The sequence below is a fragment of the Tetrao urogallus genome (assembly GCF_951394365.1).
Source record: "Tetrao urogallus genome assembly, chromosome: 6".
NCBI classification, from domain to species: domain Eukaryota; kingdom Metazoa; phylum Chordata; class Aves; order Galliformes; family Phasianidae; genus Tetrao; species Tetrao urogallus.
In genome coordinates, this window is record NC_136819.1 from 55,706,624 (window position 1) to 55,733,595 (window position 26,972).

Here is a 26,972-nt window from a genome sequence, read left to right on the forward strand (position 1 = left end):
ACTGTCTCTGCTTCCTTCACAGGCATCAGGAGAGCACGTGGAGAGGATGCCGCAGGGACTTGGGCCCTGAGACTATGTACTGGGACAAGAACAGGAGCAGTGCCCTATGTTCTTATACCCCACTGCTCCTCAAAAGTGTTTAAATAGGCTCTAAGTCAGACAAAGAAACCAAAGGACCTGCTTAATGCATGGCAGGTACCGAAGTGCTGCCTCAAGCCGGAGGCAGACAGATTTGGAGTCATCTCAATGCATCTCAATGTAAGCCTCTGGAAGTACTGAGAAAGTTGTTTGAGCTTCCCGGAGCCAACAGGAGAGATGGATGCCTCTGAAAGGTGATTCATCTCCTTGGATCGGTACTGCTGGGAGCTGGAATGAATCACTCTCTGGAGGGACCCATCAGACAGGAGAGGCAATAGTTGGTGTAGGAGATGAATATAAGCAATTTGATATTGAGTTGTGTGTCAGTGTGCTGACTGCTTTTACACTCGTATCTTAGGAGACCGATGAACCAGCCTGGATTTATTGCACTGTTTCTTGAAAGTAGAAGCTATCTCATAATTAGTTGATAATGAGATGCATATGAGTGATTTCAGGAGTGTCTTGGGTCTAAACTCCTTGTGCAATGACTTTATGTCAAAGCAGCCTCATGGCTTTTGTTGAAGCTACTGTCGATGTGCTGCAGTGAAAGTAAAATGAGAGTTTAACTCATAATGTCTGTTGCTTTTTGGAAGTGTCACTACATTTTAGCAATGACAAGATTCATTGGCATTTCAGAGGATTCTCTTCTTTCCTGGTGAGATTCATAACTTTTTATTTCAGAGTAAAATGTATAAATCTGTGAAATTATTGGAGGCACATCTGGTGTAATTTATTACAAAGTTTGTCAGAGAGATTTTCTGTAATGGAATGATATGCGATTTCAAATGGAATGATTTATGCTTATCTGTTGCTCAGTCAGCACTGAAGTGATGAGAAATAGGTCTCATCTCAGGCCCAAGAATCCTCTGGTTTTGGTTGGTTCTGGGTCTGGCGTATCTGGGGAAAAGCGAGTCTGCCCAAGGAGGCTGTGGATGCCCCATCCCTGCAGGCATTCAAGGCCAGGCTGGATGTGGCTCTGGGCAGCCTGGGCTGCTGGTTGGTGACCTGCACATAGCAGGGGGATGAAACTGGATGAGCACTGTGCTCCTTTGCAACCCAGGCCTTTCTATGATTCTATGGTTCTTATGGATGTGTCACAACAAAGGATGTTCCTCTTGGTTGTGTTCAAAGGACTCTGGCAGAAGCTGCCATTGAGGTAATCTCATATGGAATATTTATGTCAGCAAAAGCTTAAAATGAAGTCCTTGCTTTGAAGCTGAACTTAGGGCACCGAGGCTTACAAGTTCCCTTAGGATCACTCTGTCAGACAGGTGGATGTTGGCTTATGAATGGCACTGAGGGGCATGGCTTAGTGCGTGGGCATGGTGGTGATGGGTTGATGGTTGGAGTACGTGATCACAGTGGTCTTTTCCAACCTTAATGGTGACTCAGGGGGAGATCACCAGAACAAAAACCTCTGACCCCCAGCTTCTTGCTCCTCACACAACAGCCTTGTGTTTTTAGAGCACATGGGGATGCCAGCAATGTTTTCAGACAACAGAATTCAATCCAAAATATTCCACTCCCAATAATTGCTTTATATTATGTTCTGTAAATGTGCATAGGTCATTTTCTATAGAAGTTGCAGAAGTTTCACTTTCAACATACAAAAGTCGTTTTCTCTGCCTTCCCAAATTTTTGTTCATCCTTGAGTAAAATGTAAAAGTTGACTGTCCCTCGTACTCTTCCTGGTACAAATGCAAATGATAGACTATCTGATCTTGTTTTTACATTTGTATATCCAGAGTAAGCCTGATTCTGGAGTTGCTGAGTTGCTCTTTCCAGTTTTTGTTCAGTTTATAGTGTCCTGCATTGATATGAGTCAGGGCCACAAATGAATCCTTTAAGAATCACAGAATTAGAGAATGGTTTGGATTGACCCTGGAAGGGACCTCAAGGATCATGAATCTCCAACCCCCCTGCCACATGCAGGGCCACCAACCTCCTCATTTAACACTAGACCAAGCTGCCCAGGGCCCCAACCAACCTGGCCTTGAACACCTGCAGGGACCTCTAAATACGCTGTGTTATGACCAGTAACTTTAACATATACGTAGCCATTACATTTCAGAACACATTGCTGCTGTCTCTAGCTGCCGTTTGCACTTCAGATGCTATCAAATAAACTTATTTCCAAAATTTGTTCTGACACCCGCACATTGATGCTTATTATTTCTGATGTCAAATCAATGGGATTCCTTGTCTGTGCTGAAACAGAGAGAGTGATAGTTGAGTTATGTTGGAGTGAGAATGGGTAAAAAAAAGTCTGATAAAGTGGTTAAGGAGGGAAAAAAACAAACAGGGAAAAGCACAGCATTGCACACAGTGGCCCTTTACTACAGTAAGAAACAAATTCTGCAGTCCTCCTGAGATGGCTATCCCTTACGCTCACGCATCAGAGCTCTCCAGAAACCATTCTGCAGGTTGTTTACAGCCAGAAAAGCTTTTATTTTCTCCTGCAGAGGGCTCTTTTTTTCTTTTTCTATATGGTTACAGCTGTTGAACTTAACGATGCTGCAGCCTGAATCCATTTTGTGCTGCAGTCCCCATTTGGAGGTTTTAGGATGCAGCAGCTGTAGACCATGCAGGTTTGCCATATTCCCAGGTTTGCCAAAGAGCCTGCATCTCAGAATGACTTTTTCATGCAGCTGATGTACAGAATGATGGATGTACAGACTTGCAGGTGTGTTTATCAGACTGGCATGCAGAAGCCAAGGCAATTATACAGCAACTGATACAGGAATGCTAGTCTAAGGGATCAGCAGCCAGCTATGAGGATCTTTGGAGATGAAAATCAACCACTGCATGAGTAGAAACCTCTGTGCAGCTTGCTTAGTGACTATTTCTATCTTCCCTTATTTGCAAAAGTTGAATAACTGTATATATCCACCTCATATTACCTGGCTTCATTGAGCTTAAATGGAAGTTCCTAAACTTTGATACATATGGTAAATCTCAATGCTATTCACACTGTGGCTACTTCCAACAACAGCAGGTACATGTGCACATGCATTGTGTGCACTTCTCATGTTCTTGCCATCCCAGGCACAGCCAGGATGTGCAGACACTGCACCCTGCCTTGCCAGGTGGCTTTCACAGACCTTGCAGTTTATGTGAGCAGATGTCACAGACGAAATCTGCAGTCCAACCATATCAGGCACTGGGACAGGAGCATGACAAAGCTTCTACATTGGCAGTAGCAATCTCTCTAGCAATCAGAAGAGCTGGAAGGAAACACACAGTGCAAGTGCAAGGACAAAATGGAATCCTGGACTGTTTTCACAAGTGGCTTGTGCTATGTGAGGACGCTCCTGCCCAATTCTGATTATTTTCCTTCCATTCTAAGCACCTCACTTGCCACGTCTCTTACTGGTAGGTGCAGATGCACTCATATTTCTTTCACTCAAAGCTAACCTGTGGTATTGTAGTTGGCAGAGTTAGACACATCTTTCCTCTTTGGTTCAGAGATGCATCCTTGGTCTGTAGGTATTATGAATTAGTATATTTATACATGGTTTAGTTTATGTTGTTTTTTTTTTTCTCCCTCCCACATTTTGCTTGTAAGTCTAATCAAGGTGGTGTCCATCAGTCTGTATCTTAAATCAGGAGCATTAGGCATGCTGGGTCTAGCTCCCACTGCTATTATCATCACAAAGCCAAGGAGGTGCAGGGCTGGACGGTGACTTCAGGAAGTTCTTTGCATCCTCTCCTCTAAGGCAGAGCAAGATGCATTTTCATCACCCTGATGGGTGTCTCTGTCATTTGTCTCTGCTGTGAGACCATTTTTCAGGCACTTAATGACAGCCATAGTGAGACTTTTCCCTCTTTTCAGGGTGACACGTCCCTCGTTAGGCACTGTGTTATTTATGGGATGATGAAATTTAAGTTATTTGCTCCCTCTTTCTTTGCTTTATAGGAGGATAGGAGGGCATATTGAAATTAGGGAGATTTCTAATTGTGAGGGAAGTTTCTGTCAGTTTGAAATGAACGTCTGTGTGCAGACACTGAGGAGATAATTGGCAGGAATTGCAGATGGACGTCACTGTTCAACTACAACACAAATGTCTGCACTTTTGCTTTCTGCTCTTGACAATAGTTAATCATAGTGCAGGAGAAATGTTGTATGCCGTCACTGAGTCATTTGTTTTTCATTAAGATGTGAAAATCTTGTTTTTCCCAGGGCAAAAAAATAATTGTCATAACCTTCTCATCCCCTTCAGACATAAAAACTTCTCAAGCTAGCAAAGAGTGAATAAACAAGGCATTACTCTGACTGGTCATACGTGCATAGCTGTGATACACAGACACTCCTTGCCTCCAAAAGGTTTAAATGGAGAACATCACTGAGGTCTGAGATATGGTGAAGTAATTTGTCTTCGCTGAGCAAAGTAGGAGGTGCTTGCTCCTGAATCCTCAGTAACACATTGTAAAGACTCTCCTTGTAGAGTTGGTCTGCTTGGCTTTCCTAAATGTCATTATGGCTTCATGTCCTGAGTTGAACTGCTAGTTTTGAACTCTTTAAGAAATGGGGAGATTTTGCCCTTGGGTTTTAACTTCACATTAAAGGTGGTAATATCTTCAGGTGCAGTGGTGTGTCTGCAGAACAGCCTTGCTGGTTATACTCAGTTGCTGTGGGTCTACACCAGTGTAATGAAGGGCAGGATTTGATTTTTACACTGAGTCCCTTTGGCTGAAATTAAACAAACTGTGGACCTGACTCCACTAGGTAGCCCTGCCCGCAGCTGTGTGGTAGCAGTGGCAAACAATCCAATTAAAGCCATAGCTAATGCTCTCTAATGAGGTTTTCTTGTTATAAAATTGACAGAAGAAGCTGTCTTCCTATACAGTGGCACTGCAACTCAGTCCCTATTTCTTTTGAGTCGTGCTGATCCCATGTTTCTCCAGCCACAAATTTTACATCGTTTTCTCCTTACTGCACAACATTAGGACCAGAATTTCTCTGCAAGAATCTCCAGCCCTCATGGCTGTGTGCTGTTACCAACATGAGCATGTGCACACGGGCTGCTGGAAGCGGTGGGCTGGTGATGTGTGAGCTTCTCCTTCACTGCAGCGGATGCTCACCAGCAGGTAAGGTTGCAACACAAAGGAAGCGTTGTCAATTTTTTCACTGGTGCCCAATTTAGCAGGAACATTCGATTGACGTACTTTTCGCATAGCACCAGCCTGGCTTCTACCTCCATCCATCTGTCAAAGCTCAGCGATTGTTTCCGCCGCAGTGGCGTGAAGACATCATGTTGTCAGTGCACAAACAATGACATATTAGGAGCTGAGATTTTGAGGACACGGTAGAATAAACAGATTTTAATGCTGTATGAGTAAAAGGAAGACTGTAAATGCCTTGAGTGACTTTCTGGCAAAGCTCGCCTACTGCCTGATTACAGTGATAGCTATGGATGATCCCTCCCTCCTCTGTAGGACTGTGAAAACAAAAGAAACTTTCCAGCTCAGAAGCATGTCATCCATTTAGCCATCAATTTAGTTCTGTAATTAAAAAAAAACAACAGCAAACCAACAAAGCACATGCCAGCAAGGCAGATGTTGCTGTCTCCAAATTAGTAAACACTTTGTATTATGGACATGGAGAGGTTATGGAAAGGAAATCAGTTATCTATTTGAGAGGTTCTTCATTTCTATTGGGGCAGTTGTTGAGGTAAGAAAAGAAAGGCAAAAAAAAAAATCAGTTATCTGATGAGGAGGCCATTAAAGTTATTCCCAGGGCTACAATTTTATAATGAATTTATTATTTTACTGGTAGTCCATTCACTTTGTTATTAGTAGCAACTTTGAGGCCATAAAAGATGAAAAGATGTCCCTTGCAGAATGGCATCTTTTTTGATATTCTAAGCAGTATTGTCACTCAGTGAATATGCTGTATACATACAAAACTAATCTGAAAATCACTGTTCTTGAATCTCAAAGCAAAATCCCTGCTCTCCTAGCCCCCTGCATAATAACAGTGATTTGTCTAGCCCCGAAGCCACAGAGGGGCAAATATTCTCACTGTGTGAACTGCACGTGAAAGTCTGTGTATAAATGGAAAGCCACAAATCTTGCTTCACATCTCTCAGAGTCAAGAGGTGAGGGAGCTGTGTGCAGGTTATAGATGGATGGTGAAAATGGCTCTGGGGGCACAAGCCACGTGCTGCTGGCTCCTGGTTGGAACCAAGACAGCAGCAGCTTCTGGTGGCTCACCTCCTCCATCAGCCTGGGTTCAGAGCAGTGTTAAAGAACGTGGAAAGGCGTGGGCTTCAGTGATGTTAATCACGTGGTTTAGGTTAGTCACAAGCATAATTACCTTGCTAAATTGAATGACACAGGAATAAATATATAGTAATTAATACAAGACATGGACTGACTGATAGAAGCATGCAGAAAGCCGCATGTTCTTGCTGGACTCCTTTAGTCTGCATATATAGAGAAATAGCTTTACTTCCTAAAGTAAAGTGTCTGCATTTCTAGGATGGAGAAAAAAAAGACTTGACTGATATAGAATAAATAATAATCTTAAAAAATGGGGCAGAGTGTGGGGTAGCTTTTATCCATAATGGAAAGTCACCCAGATGGATTTGATTCATTAAATGCTTGATACGATCCTGTACAGCCCTTTCCTGTTTTTCATTCCCTCCTTTGTCAAGTGTATGGGCTGAGTGTTACTTTGGCACTCGATTATAAGCTCCAAACAGTCAAGGAACTCTTCTAGCAGCAAGATCCAGCACTCTGGCAAGATTTTTCTTTCAGTTAAAAAAAGAAACAAAAATCAGGTAAATAGTTGAGTAGCAAGTCTGACCCAGCATGAATATTTCCACTCAAGATGGTTGTTCTTTCTTATAACAGGCACTCATCCTAAGGTTTACATCTATATTAAGTCAAAAGATTGTGACCCCAACAGTGCTGCTCCACTTTTGCTCTGGTGGAAGTGTATTTTGGGAGCTTTTTAGCTGTTCCTTCATTTTCACATGCCGTGTTATGGTAGGACCCTCCTGTTGTCCATTCTGGGAGGTCATGCTCTCACCTCCTGAGGCTCCAAGGTCTCCATAGGCATGTGGGATTCACGTATACAAAAATTCAGTGGGAAATGCTGCTCTTGATTTCTGTCTAAGCTTGGTGGGTCTCAGTGGATCCCTTCTTGAGCACCAGTAATTATTGTGTGAGTCAAAGAATGGGAATTAATTACACAGCATTCCGTTTTCCTTTCCTCTAACACGTGGGTTAGAAGCACACGTGCAAGGTTTTGTTGGAGTGCTCTGTAATGGTGATTTGTTGTCCTTGCAGCTGATACTGAGGTTGGAGAAATTAGCCCAGCATATTTCTCTTCACCTTCCCTGTCAAAGAATCTCTTTAAAATATGGTCAGATTCGGTAGCATTCGATGGCCCAAGCTTTCCAGCTGTAACAAGGAAATTTTGATAAATTGCTGTGCTATCTGATTGCTTTCAAATATAAAAGGAGATCTCACTATATCAAGCAGTGACTTTCGATTAAATGCAATCTCCTGAATTGCAGTTTTGGTCTCAGCTGCTGAGTTTCTCAATGTACAGGAAAAGATTGGTGTTTCTTTATTGTACCAGATATAAATAACTCTTTTTGCATACAAGAAAAACAGGCATCCTTGAAATTTTGGCTGCTGATCATCTGGTAGACTTCTGCTGAGTATAACGTGAATCTTGAGCTTGCTCTAAATTACATGAATTGAGATGTAGCATGTGTCTTTTAAGGTAATGAAATCTCTTTAAATGATGTGTATCAAAGTGAGCAGTGATTTGGGTCGATGCGCCTTGGTGGTGGAGGACAGGCAGTCAGCAAGTGCAAATAAAACTTCCCTAAGGACTGGAAGATTTGGAAGTGCCTTTTTGGATATTTAGGCCAGAAGGTGCTGCTTGTCTTAACCTTGCAGAGATAGGAAGTAACTTTCAGCTGTCAAATAAAGGTGTGATGATGCTTCTTGTGGTGGTAGTGGTGGTGACGAGTGCGAAGAGCAAGGCTTAGACTTGTGAAATGAGCAGAACAGGGTCATGGGAAGAGTTGTGTGGCTATTTGATCAATATTTTCTCCATTAAAAAGGAAATATATGAAGATGAAAAACGTTTTAAAGGTTTGAAAATGTCTTGTAGGCTCTAAAAAGCTCTGATGCTCACCAAAAAAAAAAAAAAGAGGAGAAACAATCTATTGCCTAGAAACAATTTAGGTGTTGGTCCTTCAAAGTCAGCTTCAGTGTTTATACTGTTATAGACTGTGTTCTAAATGTCTCCTTTGTGGTCTTTGTCGTTAGAGCAGGTGAATCAAACACAACTTGTAATTCATGTGTAGTTATATGAACCTCAGCCTCCTCTGGCAGTAGTGTTGACTTGATTCCTCTGTTATTCTGAATACAATCCCTGCTTTAGGAAATGCTTCCATGTTGTTATCTGGTGTGGAGTTATTTGCTCCAAGCGTGCTGAAGTGGCTCATGTTGTGATGAAGAGTGTTGCCTTCCAGGAGGTTGTTGCTGCATTTGTTGCATACTTAGCATCTTACACATGAGTTCTATGGCGGTTTTTCTGTGCTTTTCAGCATGAGGCAAGTGTTTGCTGTATTAAAGCCTCCAAATCATGGCAAAATCAGTGGCTGCTCTGAGTATATGTGACTTGTGTCACGCTGGGTGAAGTGGTCACCAACTGAAGTTGCAGCTGCAAAAGAAGAGGTGGATGATCTCAGCAGACCATGAACACACACGCTTATCAAAAATGGCCTGTCATCTTGGCTTACTGACTCAGAAGAAAAACTGATGTGCTGCTCACGTGCTGACTTCTTCAACAGACACCTTCAGTAAGTTTGGGAGTATGTGCCAGATGGCCAGATTCCAGCACCCTGCTCTGTTCTGTTTCTTTCTGGTTCTTAGTCCAGTCCTTCAAGCACTTACTTGTAAAATGCTGTATCCTTCTCACCAGCAAACTTCTCATCTGGTGTTGCTGGTGTTTCTGGCACCTGGGGCTCGTTCACTGCCTTTGTAAAGTCTCCCTCTGACAAGCAGAGTCTTGGGGGTGGTTGCACCTCACAGCAGAAGAGAAAGCAACGTGCATGAAGATGTAGAGATTATGACACAGTGCACTTAAAGCCTTCAAACTGACCTCTTCTGTAAGTTAGCAAATGCCTGCATCCTAATGACCCATCAGTGAGCAAGGCTTCATCCGATTCAAGAGTCTCAGGAGTGGTTCTGAAGGATGGAAGGGGAAGCTCCTGCCTTGAGAGGCTCTCAGCACCAACTCCAGTCGTTCCTCAGCCCTTCTTTCTGTCCTATGGGGAATGGTGACCTCTCCTTTTGCCTGATTCAGTGTCAGTGCTGAGGAGGGGCCCACGTGAGTACAAATTCCTTTGACTGTTCAGACCCTGTGGATGGAGCTGCATGGCTGAGAGTATGCTGCAGCATAAGGCTCTCATTTCTTCAGGGAAAAGACTGGTTTTCATACAGCAGCATTTATCTGAAGGGGGGAGAGAGTTAAGTATTTACTTACTTATTTACTTTATTCTGACCACAGCTGAAACCTTGATTTTTGCAGTGTGCTTCCTTTCTCCCACTGACTCGTTTGTATGCATTTTGCTGACAGCGTTTGAAAGCCCGGCTTTCCTGCAGGGAGTTTACAGCCAAACTGATGCAAACTCTTTCTTCTCAGGTGCCTCACGATCATCTGTCATCCAATGCAAGCCAGGAGGCAACTGCCCCAGCAGACACAGAGGCATGACTAGGCAGCTCTCCCCTCTATCTGTGGCTGAAGATTCTGCTGCTCCCATTCTTGAGCTGCAGAATCGAAGTCCCTCGGGAATCTGTCGGCACAGCAGAGTCGAGAGGCAGAGCAGATCAGGTAGGCATAACGGCCGCGCTGCCGGTGTCGCAGCATGCCTGCTAAAGGCCTCTCCTGTCTGGTTTTTGGAAAGACGGTGCAGAGTGCTGACGTTGGGTTTCGGTGCTGCAAACTGCATGGCCTTGGGAAAGTCCTTCCTGTACCTGTGTGCAGACTGGGGTTAGGCAAGAAGGAAGCAAGGATGGGAGAGGAAGTGCTGGGCCTCGGTAGGAACATAGAACGCGTTATCTGAGAAATCCCTTTGGCACAGAAGGATGGTTAACATTAGCGCGCCAGTTAGTCTTATGAAGTGGTTGTGTTTCCTCAGCTTCAGCCTGGCCAGAGACCAGGACCCTTAAAACCAGCCATTTACCTTCTCAAAGGCAATGACAATCTCAGCTCGTACCGTGGACAGTCTGATGAAGAGGAAGAGAAGGAGCAACGGGTGGAAGGCCATCTAGAAAAGACCGTCACAGTTCAGATCATCGAGCAGCTGCACATCAGGGCTTCCACTGGGAATGTGTCACACGCTTTTTGCAGAAGTTTAGCTCAGATGAACCTGTACGTATGGAGAACGCTGGCTTCTTCACCATGGTGTCCATCTGTCATCAACAGGGGTGGTATGAGAGCAGTTGCAGGATGCAGCCAGAGACCTTTGAGTGTGCTGGATTGTACTGGTGAGGAAAGAGCAGTTAAATGACTGAAATAGTGTAACTGTACCGAGTTCTTGGAAAACAGTATATGTAGATACTGTGAGCAAAAAGGAGAGGAAGAGCAGGTTGGATCTCCCTTGCACACTGGAACTATGGGAGATGAACCTTTATCTTGTCACTTCATCACTGATGGCAGCAAGAGTCAGCTATTTTCTGCCTTGAGTTGGATGGAAAACAGAGGAATCTTGTACTCCAGGAGTACTCTTTTGATGGAAACCCTCAGAAAGACATTAAAGGCGATGACTGCAGCAAGGAGTGGGTGTTACAGCATCTTGCAATGAAGATCTTACCCAACATATTAGAAAACCAGTCATCTGTTCTCATTGTTTTGCAGATACTAGGATGAATAGCTCCATATTTACTTGCACAAGGGTACATCCAAATCAGAATCTATCTTTTGTTAAGAAAGGACCTGTAGCCCGATTGAGAAAAGAATAATACTGTGTCATTATATTCATCCAAATGTTTATTTGGCAGTTTTTTAGTCCCCTTTTTATCCAGATCTTCCTCATCGGTGAGGTCTAAGTATGAGTGACCTGACAGGTAGGCGAACAAATATAAAGAATATCATTTTCTAGGATGTAGTTATGAAATACTTAAGAGTTCAGAAGAAAAACTGTAGGTTTTGATTTTATTTATCTCATTCTTTTGAAAACAAAAGCAAAAGATTGTTCCTCTTGTTGCAGAGAGATCAAATACATAAGTTACATTACTGACAGACAAAAGGAGCATGCGAGGATATTTCTGGTCATTGACTTTCAGCACAGTTTGCCATTGACCAGTGTCATCTGCATGTGTCACCTGTGGTGTCACCTGCATTCTTTCCCTCTCTTTTCATCCTTGCTGAGTTCTCAGATTGCTTCCATGCTCTTGACAGGTTAAGTCAGTTGGTTAGCTTCAAACTGAAGTAAGTCACCAAGGATTTCTGTGACCTTTCTAATTGTAAAATGCTATCTGCCCCCACTTTGGCTCATGAATTTATTTTCTTCTCAGCACAGCATTCAGTATCTGGACTCAAATTCTACTTTCCAGCTCAGTTCAGACCCAACTTCATCACTTGGAAGTTCTCCAACCTTTTTAGTGTGAATTGTGTGTCTGCTTTCCATATGTCCCTACCCTCTTGGAGTTCAAGCCCTGTGATTCTTTTAAAGATATTTCTTATCTCTGCCTTGTGGATCTTTGACCAAGTTTTCAGTATAAGCATCTCATGGATTTCAAAAGCAATTGTCAAGCTACTGTGCCACTTTGCTTGGAGATTTCACTTTACATGTAGGTATGTAGCCTAAGGCAAGATAAGGGCCTCCAGTGGGTCATACATCCCATCTCCCTTTGGTACATGAGGATGAGATCAGCCATTTTCTGAACATGCCTGTCCATTCTCACCTAGTGTAGAGGGAGCCTAGACAACATTTTTAGCCCAAAAAGCAATTGCTAACTACATTACATGGGGTGAATCCTGTCAATTAAGCACTTACAAAACCTCCCTACTGTATGTTTAATTAGGCTAGATCTCACACAGGTCTTTTAAATCAAGCTAGGATGTGTAAAAAGTGTGTATTTCTGTGCCTTTCCCCAACATTTGGTGCTGTAACAACCAAGTCAAATGCTAATGATAGTGTCATGCATTGTAACAGCAATTACAGTGTTATTTGGTAATTGGAAAATGTAATGTGTAGGTAAAGGTGCTTTAGTGTTCCATCATTGTGTGATTGCTTTCACTGCTAGCTGAAGAAGGACTAATTGCATGGTAGTTTTGCTTAGCAGGAAAACCCCTAAGAGGATGTTATGAAATATATTCTTTCTAAACCATTTTAACTTGCAAATAAACTGTAATTTACTTTTTAATAGAAGATAACAGTCATTATTAGTGCTATCAAAAGATCTGTATTCTCTCAGTAGCTGAAGATAATGCTATGATGGTGCTTTTCTATTCAGAGTTCTGTCTGATTATCATCTGTATGTTTTAAATCAGCCTTTAATTTTGTTTAAGTTCTTGATTCATCACTAAACAGTGGAGCAGCTAAATACGTGTTATTTTTAAGGGGAAAAAATGCACCACACAATTACAAAAAGCGTCATGTCCCAGTTATGTAAATTCTTGACTGCAAATTTTACTCTCTCTGTTACAATGAGTCAGTTTTAGAATGTCGGTCTAATTTAATAACTCAAAACCTCACTTTTACATTTCCTTATGGCTGTAGCAGAAACAGTGGTAAAGAAGGAAAGTCAGAACTGAGTTTAGGTTGAACATAGAAAAGCGTGTGGGTGCTCTCACTGCAGTAGATCTGTAATTCCCCTTAGCATCAGCAGCTTTGTAGTTTCTTACACTATATCACATTGCATCGATGCAGCTACTAACAGTGGAGAACAGCTGCAGGTCATGGTTTTCAGAAGGAACTCCTGTTCCTTGTGTCAAACTACGTGATATGTTCTAACGTGGTAAATATCAGAGCTCATTGGTGCTGCATGAGCTCATGGGCATAAATGAAGGCAGAGAGCTGCTGCTGCAGTCGGATCCGTTGTTTTCAGCTGGGATCTGTGCAATCACAATTGGGTTCATGGGCTGCATCAGTAAATCTGGAGAGCCAGTCATCAGTCAGTGGGATTTGGTGCTCCGCAGTGCTGGTTCCAGTGATTTATAGATTAGGTCTGAAAAGTACTGTACGAAAATGAAACACGGCAACTTTCTGATTCCCTCTTGCTTATCTTTAGAGGTTTATTTTCAGGCATGCCAAGCTTCAGTTTTGTTCAGTTTCCTTTTTTGACTTCAAAAGTGTAAATACAGAAACTTGACAAATAATCCCTGTCTCTGCCTTGAAACATCAAACCACCAGACTGTTTATTCCTCACCTTTCAAATAAAACAGTGATTTTTGAGTTAAAATATTCAATAATAAGAGCCATTTTCTGGCTCCAGATGTATAGGGTCGGATAGCTTTTATGCTGCAAACATGCAGAGTCATTGACTTTATAATGTAGCTGGTTCCAAGAGATGTAGCTGTGTTCTGGAGGTTTGGCTGACAGAAGGGAAGAAGGGCTGATAAAGCAGACAGCTTAACCACGATGCTGTTACCTCCGGCCTCTATTGTGTTTATCTTTTGTTCCTATTCTCTTGAAGATAGTATTGTTGAAGTATTTCTGAGCGGGATTTTGGTGTTTGTGGGACATGCGGGAATGAAATGAGAAAAGGCACGGCGTGGTTTGTGGCTGGATCACGAAGCGAGATTTTGCTAAGAATTGTTTAGAATGCATTAATGATGTGTGCAACTCTTCTTTTTTTTTCTGTATTATTTTTATCCAGGAGAAGAGGGAACGCAAGCGCACACGGAGAGCAGCAGCCAAGAAGCTGAGGGACAGACACGGTGCCAGTCTTGCACATCCACGTTTCTTAAGCTCATTTGGAGATTTCTGATCATTTTGTCCGTCTCTTCCTCCTGGGTTGGGACAACGCAGTTTGTCAAAATCACCTATGAGACATTTGACTGTCCTTTTTTCATGACTTGGTTCTCAACAAACTGGAACATTATGGTATTTCCCATTTATTATTCTGGGCATCTTGCAACTGCACAAGAGAAGCAGTCTCCAATCAAGAAATTCAGGTAGGTTTTATCGTGGCAATATCACTTTTAAGCAGCCTGATCTCTGAGGACTGAAATCACTGCACTTCTCAGTTTGACCCAGGGTGTCAGAAGACAGAATGAAGATCATGCTGCAGAAAATCACGTTCAAAAATAATTTTTAAAAGGCTAGCAGATGAGTGACATATGCTTGAATAAATGGATAATTGATTGTTAGAGGGTTATATTTTCACTGAGTTGAAAAGGTCAATTATTTGCTTATAATCTTGCTGTTATCTAAGATCTGTATAATTTGTGTTCTTGCCTGGATCAGTTTTCCATTGACGATTAATCTCTCCTGACAGAATGCTAGTATAAGGTGCAATCAAAACGACTCATAGCTGTAGAGAATAAAAGATGTTTTCAGGGTAAGGAGATGGCTTGCTGGTTTGCAGCTTGAAAATTGTCTTTTCCTCCCCCTCCTGCTGGATCACAGCCAGGAGGATGAACACCTCTGGAGCCTTCTCTGCTCTTTTGCATGGGGTGGGCTCTTGGCTCTCCTCTGCCTGTAACTCTGAGGAGCAAGTTGGCATAGCTGAGTGGCTGTCATGCTGGGGAGAGGATGTTTACAGAAGGTTTTGCCCTTCTGTAAAGCTCTGAATAGAAATTCCCATTCCTTTTTAGTAGCTAGTCTGAAAGCACAGGAGTTCAAGATCAGAGGAGGGATCCAAAGAAGTCATCCAGTCCAACCACCAAGACTGCGGAAGGACCAGACTGGCTCAGTTCCACCCTGGCTGGTACTTAAAGCCATGTCTTAGGGCTTGGAATTGCTGCTTCTTCCTGGGGCAATTAATTTGACTATTCCTCTTCCACTTCCATTATTCTACTCATCCAACAGTGAAGTAGAAGCTGTTCTAAAGGATAGAGGTAAATTCAGCTTGTCACAATATAACAGACCTTGTCTGTGAAGGGAGGGTATTCACAGGGTAGTTTTGAGTTGGGACTTTATTCTGTTACTCCACTGTAGAGCTGCTTTGAATACAGTATTACTGACTGCTGCAGAGTGATCTGTTCTGCCAGATATCTACAATGTGTGGCCCACACCTTGTTCCCTCTGATGGAGGGCTCAGCACAGCTGTCACCAAGAACATGAGGAATTCAATTTGTGACCATCAGGGCTGGAATGTAGCAGGGCCAGAGTTTTCCCTTGGCTGCTTTTTCCAGGATCTGAGATATAATTTGGCCCTAAATTTATCATTTCTGTCAAATCAGCGTGACTGAAATTGAATGGTTGCACTTAATTAAGTGCTTCTCTGAAAACCCAGTGCTTTGTATGTTAACGATGCCTTCATTCAGATTCTTTCTGGAGTATTGGTGAGAACATTAACAGCATCAGCTTGGCTTCTGCGTATGGGGTGAAGTAATAACAAATGCAGTGCAAATAAGGGAGAAGGTGGGATTAAATCTCCACAGATAGAGCCTCTGCATTTAGTTGATTGGCATCCACCAGAGCCAAGTTTTGAGCAAAACATTTGTGGCAGTGAGTAATAAGAGCATGCTTTAACAGTAGGTACATTTCCCCAGCTGTTGATGAAGTTCAGCCAGGTGTGAGGACATGTGTACCTGCCCAGAGGATCTTCTGCACGTGGATGTGAAGCTGCATTTGTGAAGTATGCAAGGAGGACTCTGGTGCTAGAGCTGATGGAAGGGCACGTTCCAGAGCATTTCCTAGTCCAGATGTATTGAGAATTCAGATCACAGGGAGAAGTGACTGCTGGCAAGTACTGACTGTCATGGGCACCAGCCTGCTTGGTCTGTGCTGCATTACAGCTGGACAAGCTCTTTGTGCTGGGATTTGGCTATGGCACTCTCTCCAGGATGAGTGCTTGGTTTTCTGATGACTTAAAGAACTGAAAAACATCATCTGGAGTTTTTAAATTCAGAGTTACAGAAATTTGGAAGGGATCTTTGGAGGTCGTGTGATCCAGCCTCCTTCTCACAGCAGGGTTAATTTCCAGGCTGGTCAACTGCTTGGTTAACAGCTTGTTTTGTGTTTTTGATACGGTCCTTGTTATTATTTTTTTCAAATTGCATTTTCTAAGGTTTCTTATTGCTTCATTTGATGTTTTTATTTCTGTGGAGTAATTCTTGTTCAGTAAAGCCTGTTGTATAACGGTGCCAGGCCTGCCTCAGATCCAGAGGAGATTGTATTTCTGGAGGATGTAGTCCCTCACTACAGGCTTTGAAGACAAATGACATTCTGTCCCACAGACAGTCCCAGTGGATCAGAACAAACAGTGTTGATGATATCTTGGCAGAGACCAATGATGATGCCAGTGACTGGCAGAGAGCTGCCCCAGGCTGGTAAAGCTGTGTAGAGCCACTGTTGCTTTTTATCTCTTAAAAAAAAATAAATTCCACCTGGAAGGATAAAAGTCTCAGTCTTCAACTTTACTTTGGCTTTCTTAAGACTGTCAATTGTGTATTTCTTACCTTTCACACTTTACCTTAGAGATTAAATTTTGTGGTCTCAGAAACTAACTCAGAGTTATTACCTCCCCACTGGATTTCACTAAAGTATCTCAGTTGTCTCAAGGTGGAAGGCACAGCTCTTTGTGCCTTCCTGGTACTGCAGACAGCAGTTCCTCATGATAAAGACCTTGAAATATGAGAGTCCTTGCAATAGCCATGAACAAAATGTTCCAAAGCTTGGTAAGCTCTGCAAAAGGAAATCCAACCCTGCTGATAGCAGATGTGGCCTAGGATCCTGTTAGACTTATGGCTTGGGTTAGGTGGAAGGGAACTACTAACCTGTCAGACTCTTTAGTAGGGTCTGTTGTGGTAGGGCGAGGAAAAATGATTTCTAACTAAAAGAGGAGAGAATTAGACTGGGTATAAGAAAAAAAGCTTTTTATGGTAAGGGTGGTGAGGCACTGGCACAGTTATTGCCAGAGAAGTGGGGGATGCTCCATCCCTGCAGACAGCCAAGGTCAGGGGATGGGCTCTGAGCATCTGGTGGAGCTGTGGGTGTCCCTGTTCATTGCAGGGAGTCAGACCAGATAGCTTTTAAGGGTCCTTTCCAACTCAAACTGTTCTATAATTCTGTGTTTCCAATGTCAAAAAAATTTTGCCTCCCTGTCTGCTGTCTTGGCTCCTCAAGGAGCTTGCACTGTAGTGTTCAGCAGCTTTCTGCCAGAATACTCCCATGCTACAGCAGCAGGTGCTCTGCAGCCTTAGGGCACGGGGTAGGAATAGTGTTGGTAGGTGAGCCTAAGGAAAGATGAACATGTTGTGAAGAGTTGGTTGTGTAGCAAAAAGGACAAGATGTGAGCACTAGTCCTCATATTCATGTTACTCCAGGTAGTGTCTGTTAGCTGTTTTCTGTAAGCTGGTTTAAAACCAGCTGCTGAATTATGCTCCAGCAGCTGCTGCCTGTCAAGGGTGAGCAAACCTATTCTTCTGCAGGGAATCAGAATTCTGGCATCCAAATAACTGAGAGGGATGCAGTCTGTGTAGTGCGACCCAGAAGTAAAGCTCCACGACTGCCTGAGGTGCTGCAGTTCCTGAGAGTGTGGCACACTGCCCAGAGCTGAGGGCTACCTGCAAATAAAAAGAGCTGTTTGTGTTAGAGGGCAGGTTTTAAATAGACTTCTTGTGCATTTGGAAATAGTTTATATCGTAGGTTCAGGGTCAGCTGCCCTTAGATACGTCTCTGTCTGCAAGTCAACAGCCTACAGATATCTGTATCGGAGTGGATCCATGGATCCTCTCCCCTGAGCACAGGGTTTTAAAACTGTCATGTCCTGATTGCTTCTGCAGGTTTAATTTTAGTTGCATGCCAAAGAGGCTGAGTTAACCACAGAGCAACCAGCCCTCACAGAGCCCGAGGCAATTACTCTAGATATGGCTGGAAAGAGAAGGCATTCTTCCTAGCTCCTCACTCACTGAGCATTATTCACCAGGAACACGGAGTTCTCCTAGGCACAGAAGTGAATTCAGCAGGTCTCTCTCTTGCTCAGCACAACCCTGTCACATTTTTTTTTCTTCTTCTTTTCTTTTTTTAACTGAGAGACGATGAAGCACTGGCCTCTGTTTTGCCTGGTCCTTGTTTCCTTCTGTGTGTGATGAGGGCTCTTCCATGTACTTAAGCAGTCCATTGCCTGGGGCACGTGAAGCTGAATTTTCAGATTTCTTTTGCTAGTTGTGAACCTGTCTGCAATCCCTCCCACTGTTTCTGGGAACTCAGAGATAAGTGATGTCTTTGGTGGTCCCTCCCAGACTTTGGGCAGCCCATAGAGCCCATCCCAGAACAACAGAAATCTTTCTGAGGCTTCTTCCTTCCAGGAACTCCTAGCTGGGGCACTTTGGACCTAACTCTGCTCTGTGTTTGTCTGGGTGCAAACATCCTGTAGATCTATAGGACAACAAAGCCTGATCCATTCTTTTTTCAAGGCCAGGCAGGATGGGGCTGTGAGCTACCTGCTCTAGAGGGAGGTATCCCTGCCTCTAGCAAGGGGCTGGAACTGAATCATCTTAAAGGTCCCTTCCAACCCAAACCATTCTGTGATTCTGCCATTTCCCCTTTTTGGCTTCAGAAACCCCCTCCTCTCCTTGTGGATAGATGGGCAAAAATGCTGAGTGTATTCCCAACGTCTCCTGCATCTCTCAGGTCCAGCTGTTCTCCAGCTGTGCTGCTGCTCCATTTTACCTGCCTGCTCTCAGTGCCTTGCCTTGCTGGGCACAGGGGTGATGGGGACATGATTTTCCATGGCACATTTGAAGAGAGTTTTTCCTGCTGCCTTGCAGACACGGTGATGCACTTGGATGATTTTGCTGTTTGTATGCTATTGGCATAGCACTGGGATAGTTAATCGTGCCCTGCATTATTTTGAGCAGCCCAAGCACAAATCTCTCTCATTTTAATATAGCACAAGCTTGTTCCCTCTAAGACAGACTCTGACAGCATCTGAGACGGGTTGGATTTAGAATCATGTAACAATCCAATTGTGCACCTCAGTGGACAGCAGAATTCCCACTGGTTTGAACGTCAGGATCCATGCAGGTCTATAGTTCACAGTTTCAGATCTGTTTTTGACAAGACAGGGCATACCAGCTCTGGCATCTCGTAATGCTAACACAGGTTTGGTGCATCCAGGTCAGCAACACCTGTCTGAAGTGAGACACAGTCTGAGCTTAGCATCGTCTCTGCATCCACTGTGTCTCACAGGGAGAAAAATATCTCTTAAGTGTCAGCTGCTGTATCTGCAGGCCAACAAGTAGTCAAGTTTCTGCTGCCAGCAGGGCCGTTTCCAGACAAGGAAATTCATCACTTTTAACTCCTGTTGAAAGCAGTGGTACAACAGCCTGCATTCAAACTGAAACATTTATTTGTTTGCCTCAGTTTACCTCAGATAAATGAGGTACAAAGCAAGAGATAAGTGATACACAACACGAGCTGTTCTCTTTCCATGTGTAATGTTCCATAGAAACGGGCTGACTTCTGAGAGCATTCAGCTCTTCCAGACTGAAGGAGAGGATTGGCAGATCTGCCAGCCTGAGCATCATCAGCTCGGTGCACATCCCAGTTTTGGTGTTATTGCCAAAAATGACTGCTTTGTACCCTACCCCAGCTCATCTTAGTAGCAGAGGGAATTGATAGCTATGAAATAAAGCATAGGTTATCCTATATATTACATAGATGTAATTACTCTCCTTTCTTCTAATGGAGAATGGTGGTTTCTGTTCACAATAGTAAAAAACAGGAAACCTTTTTAACATCAGATTTCCCCAGAGTTAATAGCAGTGGGCAAGGAGACCCCAACACAACTCTTTAAATGGAAATTAAGCCAAGATTATTATTCCCACTACCACACCCCAATAAAGTACAGAAAACCTAAGTTTTTACTTGATTTATTTTGCAATGCAGTCTTTGAAGTTTCTAGCTATTCCAGGTAATTGGTATTTTAGGAATTATCCAAAGCTATGAAAGCTCTGGGGACCCAAGACCTGGGTGAATTTTGGTCATAGTCCCTTAGTGTTGTCATGTAACGATGTGTTGCAGTTTGGTGGCACCTCGGTTTGCTCCGTTGGCGTTTTAGTTTCGTGTTGCATTCACACTTTTCACTCTGTTGTAAAATACACCTGTTATATACCCTGCCCTTTCCTCTTCTCTTGTTTCATCGGCTCAGCTTCACATGCCAGTGGGTATCTTTCAGGCAGTCCCTAAAGCTCTCTTGGCCATACACTAGAATATATTTCAATAGAAATAAAAAGAGGTATCAGAGCAAAGCAAGAGGACAGTTGTCAAGCTACAGAGAAAGACTGCAGTTATAATCACCCTTTTCATGGCCTTGAAGGCAGAAGCTGAGAGCTGTCAGTGTTTTATAGATGACCTTCATTTACGTGTGCACCTCTGGGATTATTGTTGCATAGACTGTGATTATTCCAGGTAAGCTACTTCTTTTCTATTTGTGAAACTGCTGTTTTGAGAAAAATATTGGTTATTTTCTCTCTGTGAATTAAACAACACTTTCTTACGGGCATGCAGAGTAGTTAAGAAAAGCACTTAATTGTGTGTGATAAAAGTCTAATGAATGTTTGCCGTGCTGGAGTGAATGCTAAGCAGAACCCTAGCTGAGCTTTAAACTCTCTTTTCTTTTCTTAGGGAATGCAGTCGGATTTTTGGTGAAGATGGTCTGACGCTGAAACTCTTTCTTAAAAGGACTGCTCCCTTTTCTATTCTGTGGACTTTGACTAACTACTTGTATTTACTGGCTTTAAAGAAGCTGACAGCCACAGACGTCTCTGCTCTGTTCTGTTGTAACAAAGCTTTTGTCTTCTTGCTTTCTTGGATTGTGCTGAAAGACAGGTTCATGGGAGCAAGGGTAATGGCATGCCTGATTTTCATCTCTCTTATTTTCACCCTTTCCTCAAACCATAAGCTATTGCACTACCATAGTCCTGCTGCAATATGGTATGTGTACACCATATTATGGTATGCATGTACCATGAAACCATTCTCATTGAGCTTTGTGGTCCAAATGTGAGCCTGAAGATCAGTCAGAGCTGTCAGACTCAGTCGGGTTACGGGGCTAAGTACAGTCAGTTAATTTTATTTTAAACCTTTGAGAAATGCTTAGGTTCTAACCAAAGCAATTTTATTCCTTGTTTGAGCAGGCAGCAGTATTCAATATGTAACATATATGCTTATTCCACACGTACACATGCATAAACCACCACCACATCTGAGATCTCCTGATATGCAGCAGTTTGAATAGTTGTGTTCTATAGCTTGGCTAAGGAGCAGCCAAGTCTTCCCTGTTTCTACTTGTGCAGATTCTCCCATTGAAGTGGTGGTCCAAGACCTCGTGGTCTCAGTGGGTGTGATCCTTCTGGACCTTGAGCCCCACCAGTGACTGTGTGGGGCCAGGCTGGTGCCTAGGACCAGGAGAGTCAATAGAATGGAAGTTCTGTGATCAGGAGGGTCAATAGAGTAGAAGTGCCATGGAAAGCTTGAAGGATCAGGATGCTTATCCAAGTGGGCCGCTTCTATAAAAAATGATGAAGACAAGAGCTTGCTTTTAATTAGCAGTGTGATAGAATTGGTTCAGAAGTGAAAGGAGAAGGCACCCTAATGCACAGGCATTTGGAGCAGACAGCAGCACATTGCCCAATCACTGTGCTTGGGTTTTGGGGACAGAAAAAGTGTAAAGTAAAACAGTTCTGGGGTTTCCTGGAGGGACAGGACTGGCTTGGCAGCCTGTAATGACATGGAGCATTGTCAGCCATATGTTGTCCCATGAGAACATCTCCTTTGGGTAGGAATTGTTGCTGGATGAGTTCAGCAAAGGGTCCGTGCCATGAAGGTAAAGGCATGGACACCTCACCTTGCAGTGCTAAGGCCAGACACCTGTGTATCTATTTCATATATAATTAAAAATGTAAAAACTCAGATATCTGAGCATGCCATACCCCCCATCATGCTGATGGCTGGCTCACAGAAGCAGGGTTTGAAATCCTCAGTTCTCCTGCACAGCAATTAACAGGAGCGGTGACTTCTGAGGCTGTTTTCCCCCCTCGGTCCCTTGATCATCTCAGCTTCCTGCTGTTATTCCTCACTTGTGTAAGGTGATACTGAGCCCAGCTGGGGAAAAAAAAATAGGAAATTTGGGACTCTCTAAGCTATTTTTTTTTCTCTAAAAGCAACCTCTTTCTAGAAAAGCAAACACAATTACTGCATTTCTGTAGCCCACTTTCTTAAAGAAAGCAGGTAAAAAATACTAAAGCTGTTCTCAGTTATTAGCTGTTTTTCACTGATACAAAGTCTTTATAAATATGCATTAGTATTAATGCTGTAAACACCATGAGGTTTGTACAAGAAAGAGCTGGCAGAGGAAGCCAGCAGAAAATCCTGCACATGAAAGAAGCTGCTTTTGCTGCTAAGTGGCAGATTCTGCATGCACTGTGCTGGAAGGGTAATTAGCAGCGTTTTCCAGCAGCCCTCCTGCCAGAGTAACACTTAATGATGTTAATAACCACGCAGGAGAGTGTATGAGAACTAAAACACAGCAAAGCAGCGTGGACTCAGCCTTTGGTATTATGAATGCATCTCAGACAGCAGGCATGATTTGGCTATTTGGACATGAAGGGGATGGAAATAAAAAGGGTAATTGCATCCCCCATGTAGAAGCACACAGCAGCCTGGAGCCCAGACAGCATTTCAGAGCTCAGCTACTTGTTCTGTCAGAGCCTGGGAGCTGTGGGGCATATCTGCAGTGCATCGGGGTGGAATGCAGCTGCAGGCAGGATTTCAGGTGGGCTGGCATAAGGACAGGCATGGTGTGATGGCTGCCCATACGGTGTGACATAGATTTGGGTGGGGAAGCATCAAATAGCTGCAGGAAGGCTCCACATAGTGCTCTGGCATTTGAGTTACTTGCAGTGTGTGCTTTGCAGTGATGCTGAAGGAGCTTGGGGTAACCAGAGAGAGTAAAACTGAGGGGAGGTTTAAGTTAGATATTAGGAAGAAATTTATCATACAGAGGGTGATGACGCATGGAACAGATTACCCAAGGAGGCTGTGGATGCCCCATCCCTGCAGGCATTCAAGGCCAGGCTGGATGTGGCTCTGGGCAGCCTGGGCTGCTGGTTGGCGACCTGCACACAGCAGGGGGTTGGAACTGGATGAGATGAGCATTGTGCTCCTTTGCAACCCAGGCCATTCTATGATTCTATGATAAAACACACACTGGAGAAAGAATATTTATATGAAACTGATATACACAGCAATGAATGTGTATCTGTTTACTTAAGAGCAAGGATTCAGAGTTTCAGTGGAGGCAGACCCTTAGCCACAGTGAGTATCTGCACAAGGAACATCACACAGACCCTACTACGCCATAACCTGGTTTGCTTGGACACTTATGAATGCCTTGCAGATTAGTAAGATGCACCCTGTGTCCATGTTACACAGGGATTTGTGGAAGGCTGGGCAGCTGTGGCTCAGAGCAAGCACAGATGTGTGAATGACTTCTCATCTTTGGAGAGTTCTGTGGGTTTATGATGCTTAGATGTAGCCACATGTTAAACATTCCCAAGTTTGAGCCCATGGTTGTGTTTCTTCTGTGAAGTTGGCAGCTGAAGTGATGCTTATTGGGTAGGTGCAGAGTGCTGTGGGGGCATTTTTCCCCCACCCAAAAAAGGTTGGCTAGAGTGCAAACACAGATTTCCTTACTGCAGCACCCCATTTTGCCATCTGCTGCACACAGAAAAGCAATTGTTCCTAACTGTTAGTTGGCCTAGCTGTCTTCCAGGAAAAGGAAAAAGGCAAGCTTATTTCATTCCTTATCCATAAAGATCTGAAAGAAAGTTATTCCACTCTTCCATTAATTAAAAGCCTTGTTTAACGAGCTGTCAGCTGTCAGCCTTGCCTGGCCGTGGCCTTGCTGCTGCTTGTCTGCAGGATGTGTGCTCAGGTTTCTAAAGCAAACACACAAGGTCAGCTGTGCTAATGCAGTGGTGTGTGATTTGCAGGAAAGGCTTTGTACATGAAGTTGAAATAATGTTCTCTCTGTTTTCCCGTATCAGGTCATGTGTTTCTGAAGTCTTACGAGATGATGCCCCATGTCTGTCCATTGCTGTGGTTGTTTCAGGGGAGAAGGTGCTTGGCTTTCTAAATTGTTGATTAAATTAGGACACTGCCTCTCAGAATTAAATGTAGTCAGGCTGGGAAGATGATTTTCCCAACAAGGAAGTTCCTTTCTGTGGGGATGATGGATCTACTGGTCACCAGAACCACGAAAGGCTTCACTTACTGGGTCAGAGTGTTGGTTTAATCTTGGTTCTTTCCATCCAGAGAAGGGGATAACTGCATCAGATTCCCCTGTTTTGTCTTATGGGAGATACTGCCTGGGATACTGTGGCTGAAGGATTCAGCTGACAGCTGAAATGCTGCATCTGAATTTATGCATGAGGTAGGATGTGTGGTGCAGTCCAAGATGAAACCAGATGTGCAGTAAGCAGGGCAAGGGGAGCTCTGCAGAATCACAGGACATGTCATTCTGATTTCAGAGAAGCACTGAGTATGATTCTGCACTGCTTCAAGGCTGGATGCTATGGTATTGGTATGCTAGGATAAACCATAAGGAGGAATAGCAGTATTAGACAAATATTACATAATTTGTCAGTGAGTGCAGTGACAGGAGAAGGAGTAACGACTTCAAACTAATAGAGGTGAGATTTAGATTAGATATAAGGAAGAAATTCTTCTCTACGAGGTGATGAGATGCTGGCATAGAGAAAATGTGGGTGCCCCATCCCTGGAAGTGCCCAAGGCCAGCCTGGATGGGGCTCTGGGCAGCTTGAGCTGGTGGGAGGTGTCTGCCCATGACAGAGACTGAGACTCAATGGGCTTTAAAAAGGTCCCTTCCAGCCATTGGGATTTAGGAGTGCTAAAATTTTAACTGAGGTCTCAGAGATTTGGCTTCACCGTGGGAGTTGATTATTGATATTCTCAGTAATCTCCCATACATGGGCACATTTACACGTGTCCTCACCTTGTGTGTCCCCTGAGACATGGTTTGCTCTTCTGAGTGGTGCCGTTGAAGTTGTTTTATGAGGGTTTTGTGTTTGTTGCCTCACATCTGCTCAGTACAAGTATCAGTTGGTTTCTAGGACTCTTGGTGAACCTTTGTGAGATCCGAAAGTCAGACTGCTCTGCAGTAGGGCAGGTGGTTTTATGGAGGGATCTTTGGCCGTGTGCGTGTGTGATGCACGTGAAACTCAAGTTCATCTGGTGGTAACTATTTCTTATGTGCAGCTAAGTGAAGTTTTCCAGAAAGAACTCCTAACCCCGTGCCCATCTCTTTTTGGTGTTGGTTTGGGGTTGTCCCAGGGACGAGGAGGCTGTGGATGCCCCATCCCTGGAGGTGTTCAAGGCCAGGTTGGATGGGGCCCTGGGCAGCCTGGTCTGGTATTAAATGTGGAGGTTGGTGGCCCTGCATGTGGCGGGATGGTTGGAGGTTGATGATCCTTGAGGTCCCTTCCAACCCTGGCCATTCTATGATTCTATGAAAGCCCTGCCTGCCAAGCAGGCTGCTCAGCAGCTGACTGCAGCTGTTGAGCATAACCATTTTGTTTTAGTTTGTATGGATGGAGAGGGCCCTCCTTGTCCTCCTCACTGTGTGATTTAATGGGTATCTGATAAAAGAAAAGCATCTGAGCCTTACAAACTGCTGATGACTCTGTAACAGCCAACATTAGGGATCTGCATTTGTGCATCTTCTGACTGTGCCAAGCTCTAGTACAGTCTTCTGTTTATAATGGCAAGGTATTTAATGCTATACTTATTCTTCGTAAAATCCATTTAAAAACCCATCTTTCAGAAATGAAGCTGTGATTTTCCCCAGGTCTGAGGAAACATTTCCCTCTGAAGTCCATGGAAGTTAGATAGTCACTGTCTTTGAAAGCAGAATAAGGTAAAGACACCTTATTTACCTGCTGAGGGCAGGTAGGAAAAGAGGAGTTTTTCAAAGAATAAAGCATGGAGTGATCTCTGGCACTTCATGAGGCTTCCTGGAGTCAGGACCCAGGATTTCACATACTGTGTAAATACATATTTCTGTTCTTTTTCCTTTGAGCTTCTTAGAAGCTCTGACTTGGATTTTCAAAAGAGGCAAAAAAAAACCCCAACCCTACAAACCCTGACCAGAAAGGTAAAGGCTTCTTAAAGATATTTGGCCACATCTGTCCAAGAAAGCTGGCACAGCCATTGGGAAATGTACACAGCTCCCAGTTATGTACAGCTGTTCCCCAACACAAGAGTTATTCTCCTGGGCTGATCTCCAGGAAGGCTTCCCATTAAAATGTTTACATTTCAGGTCCAAGTGGTGGCTTTGATGAGTATTCATCCTCTTGCATAGCAAAGTATCTTAGAAATCTCTCGGTCTTGGAGTCACATCTTTAAAGTGGGTTTTTAGCTTGTAAAATACGTAATGATGGATGTTATGTGAGTAGCTCCCAGGACAGTTTGCAATGCTATAGATCCATATCACTCTCAGTGCAATACACTTCCATTATGTTTTACATCTCTCCCAACAGTATATAACCACCTATTTAAGGGAAGTTGGGAAGATCTGAAGTCAGAGAACATAGCTAGTGACACTCATTAAAGCCCCCCGCAGTGATAATCTCTTTCTGTGTAATGAAACTGTGCTGAGCTTCACGTTGC

The 26,972-nt window shown here is 43.6% G+C and overlaps 1 protein-coding gene across 2 annotated transcripts in view; it reads left to right on the top strand.

Annotated features, from left to right (window-relative positions):
• SLC35F4 (solute carrier family 35 member F4) overlaps positions 1-26,972 on the top strand; it is a gene marked incomplete at both ends in the record, with an annotated part of 103,254 nt that overhangs the window by 72,295 nt on the left and 3,987 nt on the right. Inside the window, 3 exons of one of the 2 annotated variants that reach the window (XM_079536936.1) lie at positions 9,809-9,997; positions 13,990-14,287; positions 20,910-21,129. In XM_079536936.1, the coding sequence (XP_079393062.1) occupies positions 9,809-9,997; positions 13,990-14,287; positions 20,910-21,129 (707 nt within the window). The remainder of the gene's footprint in view (positions 1-9,808; positions 9,998-13,989; positions 14,288-20,909; positions 21,130-26,972) is intronic. The other variant, XM_079536937.1, reaches the window with a different exon arrangement.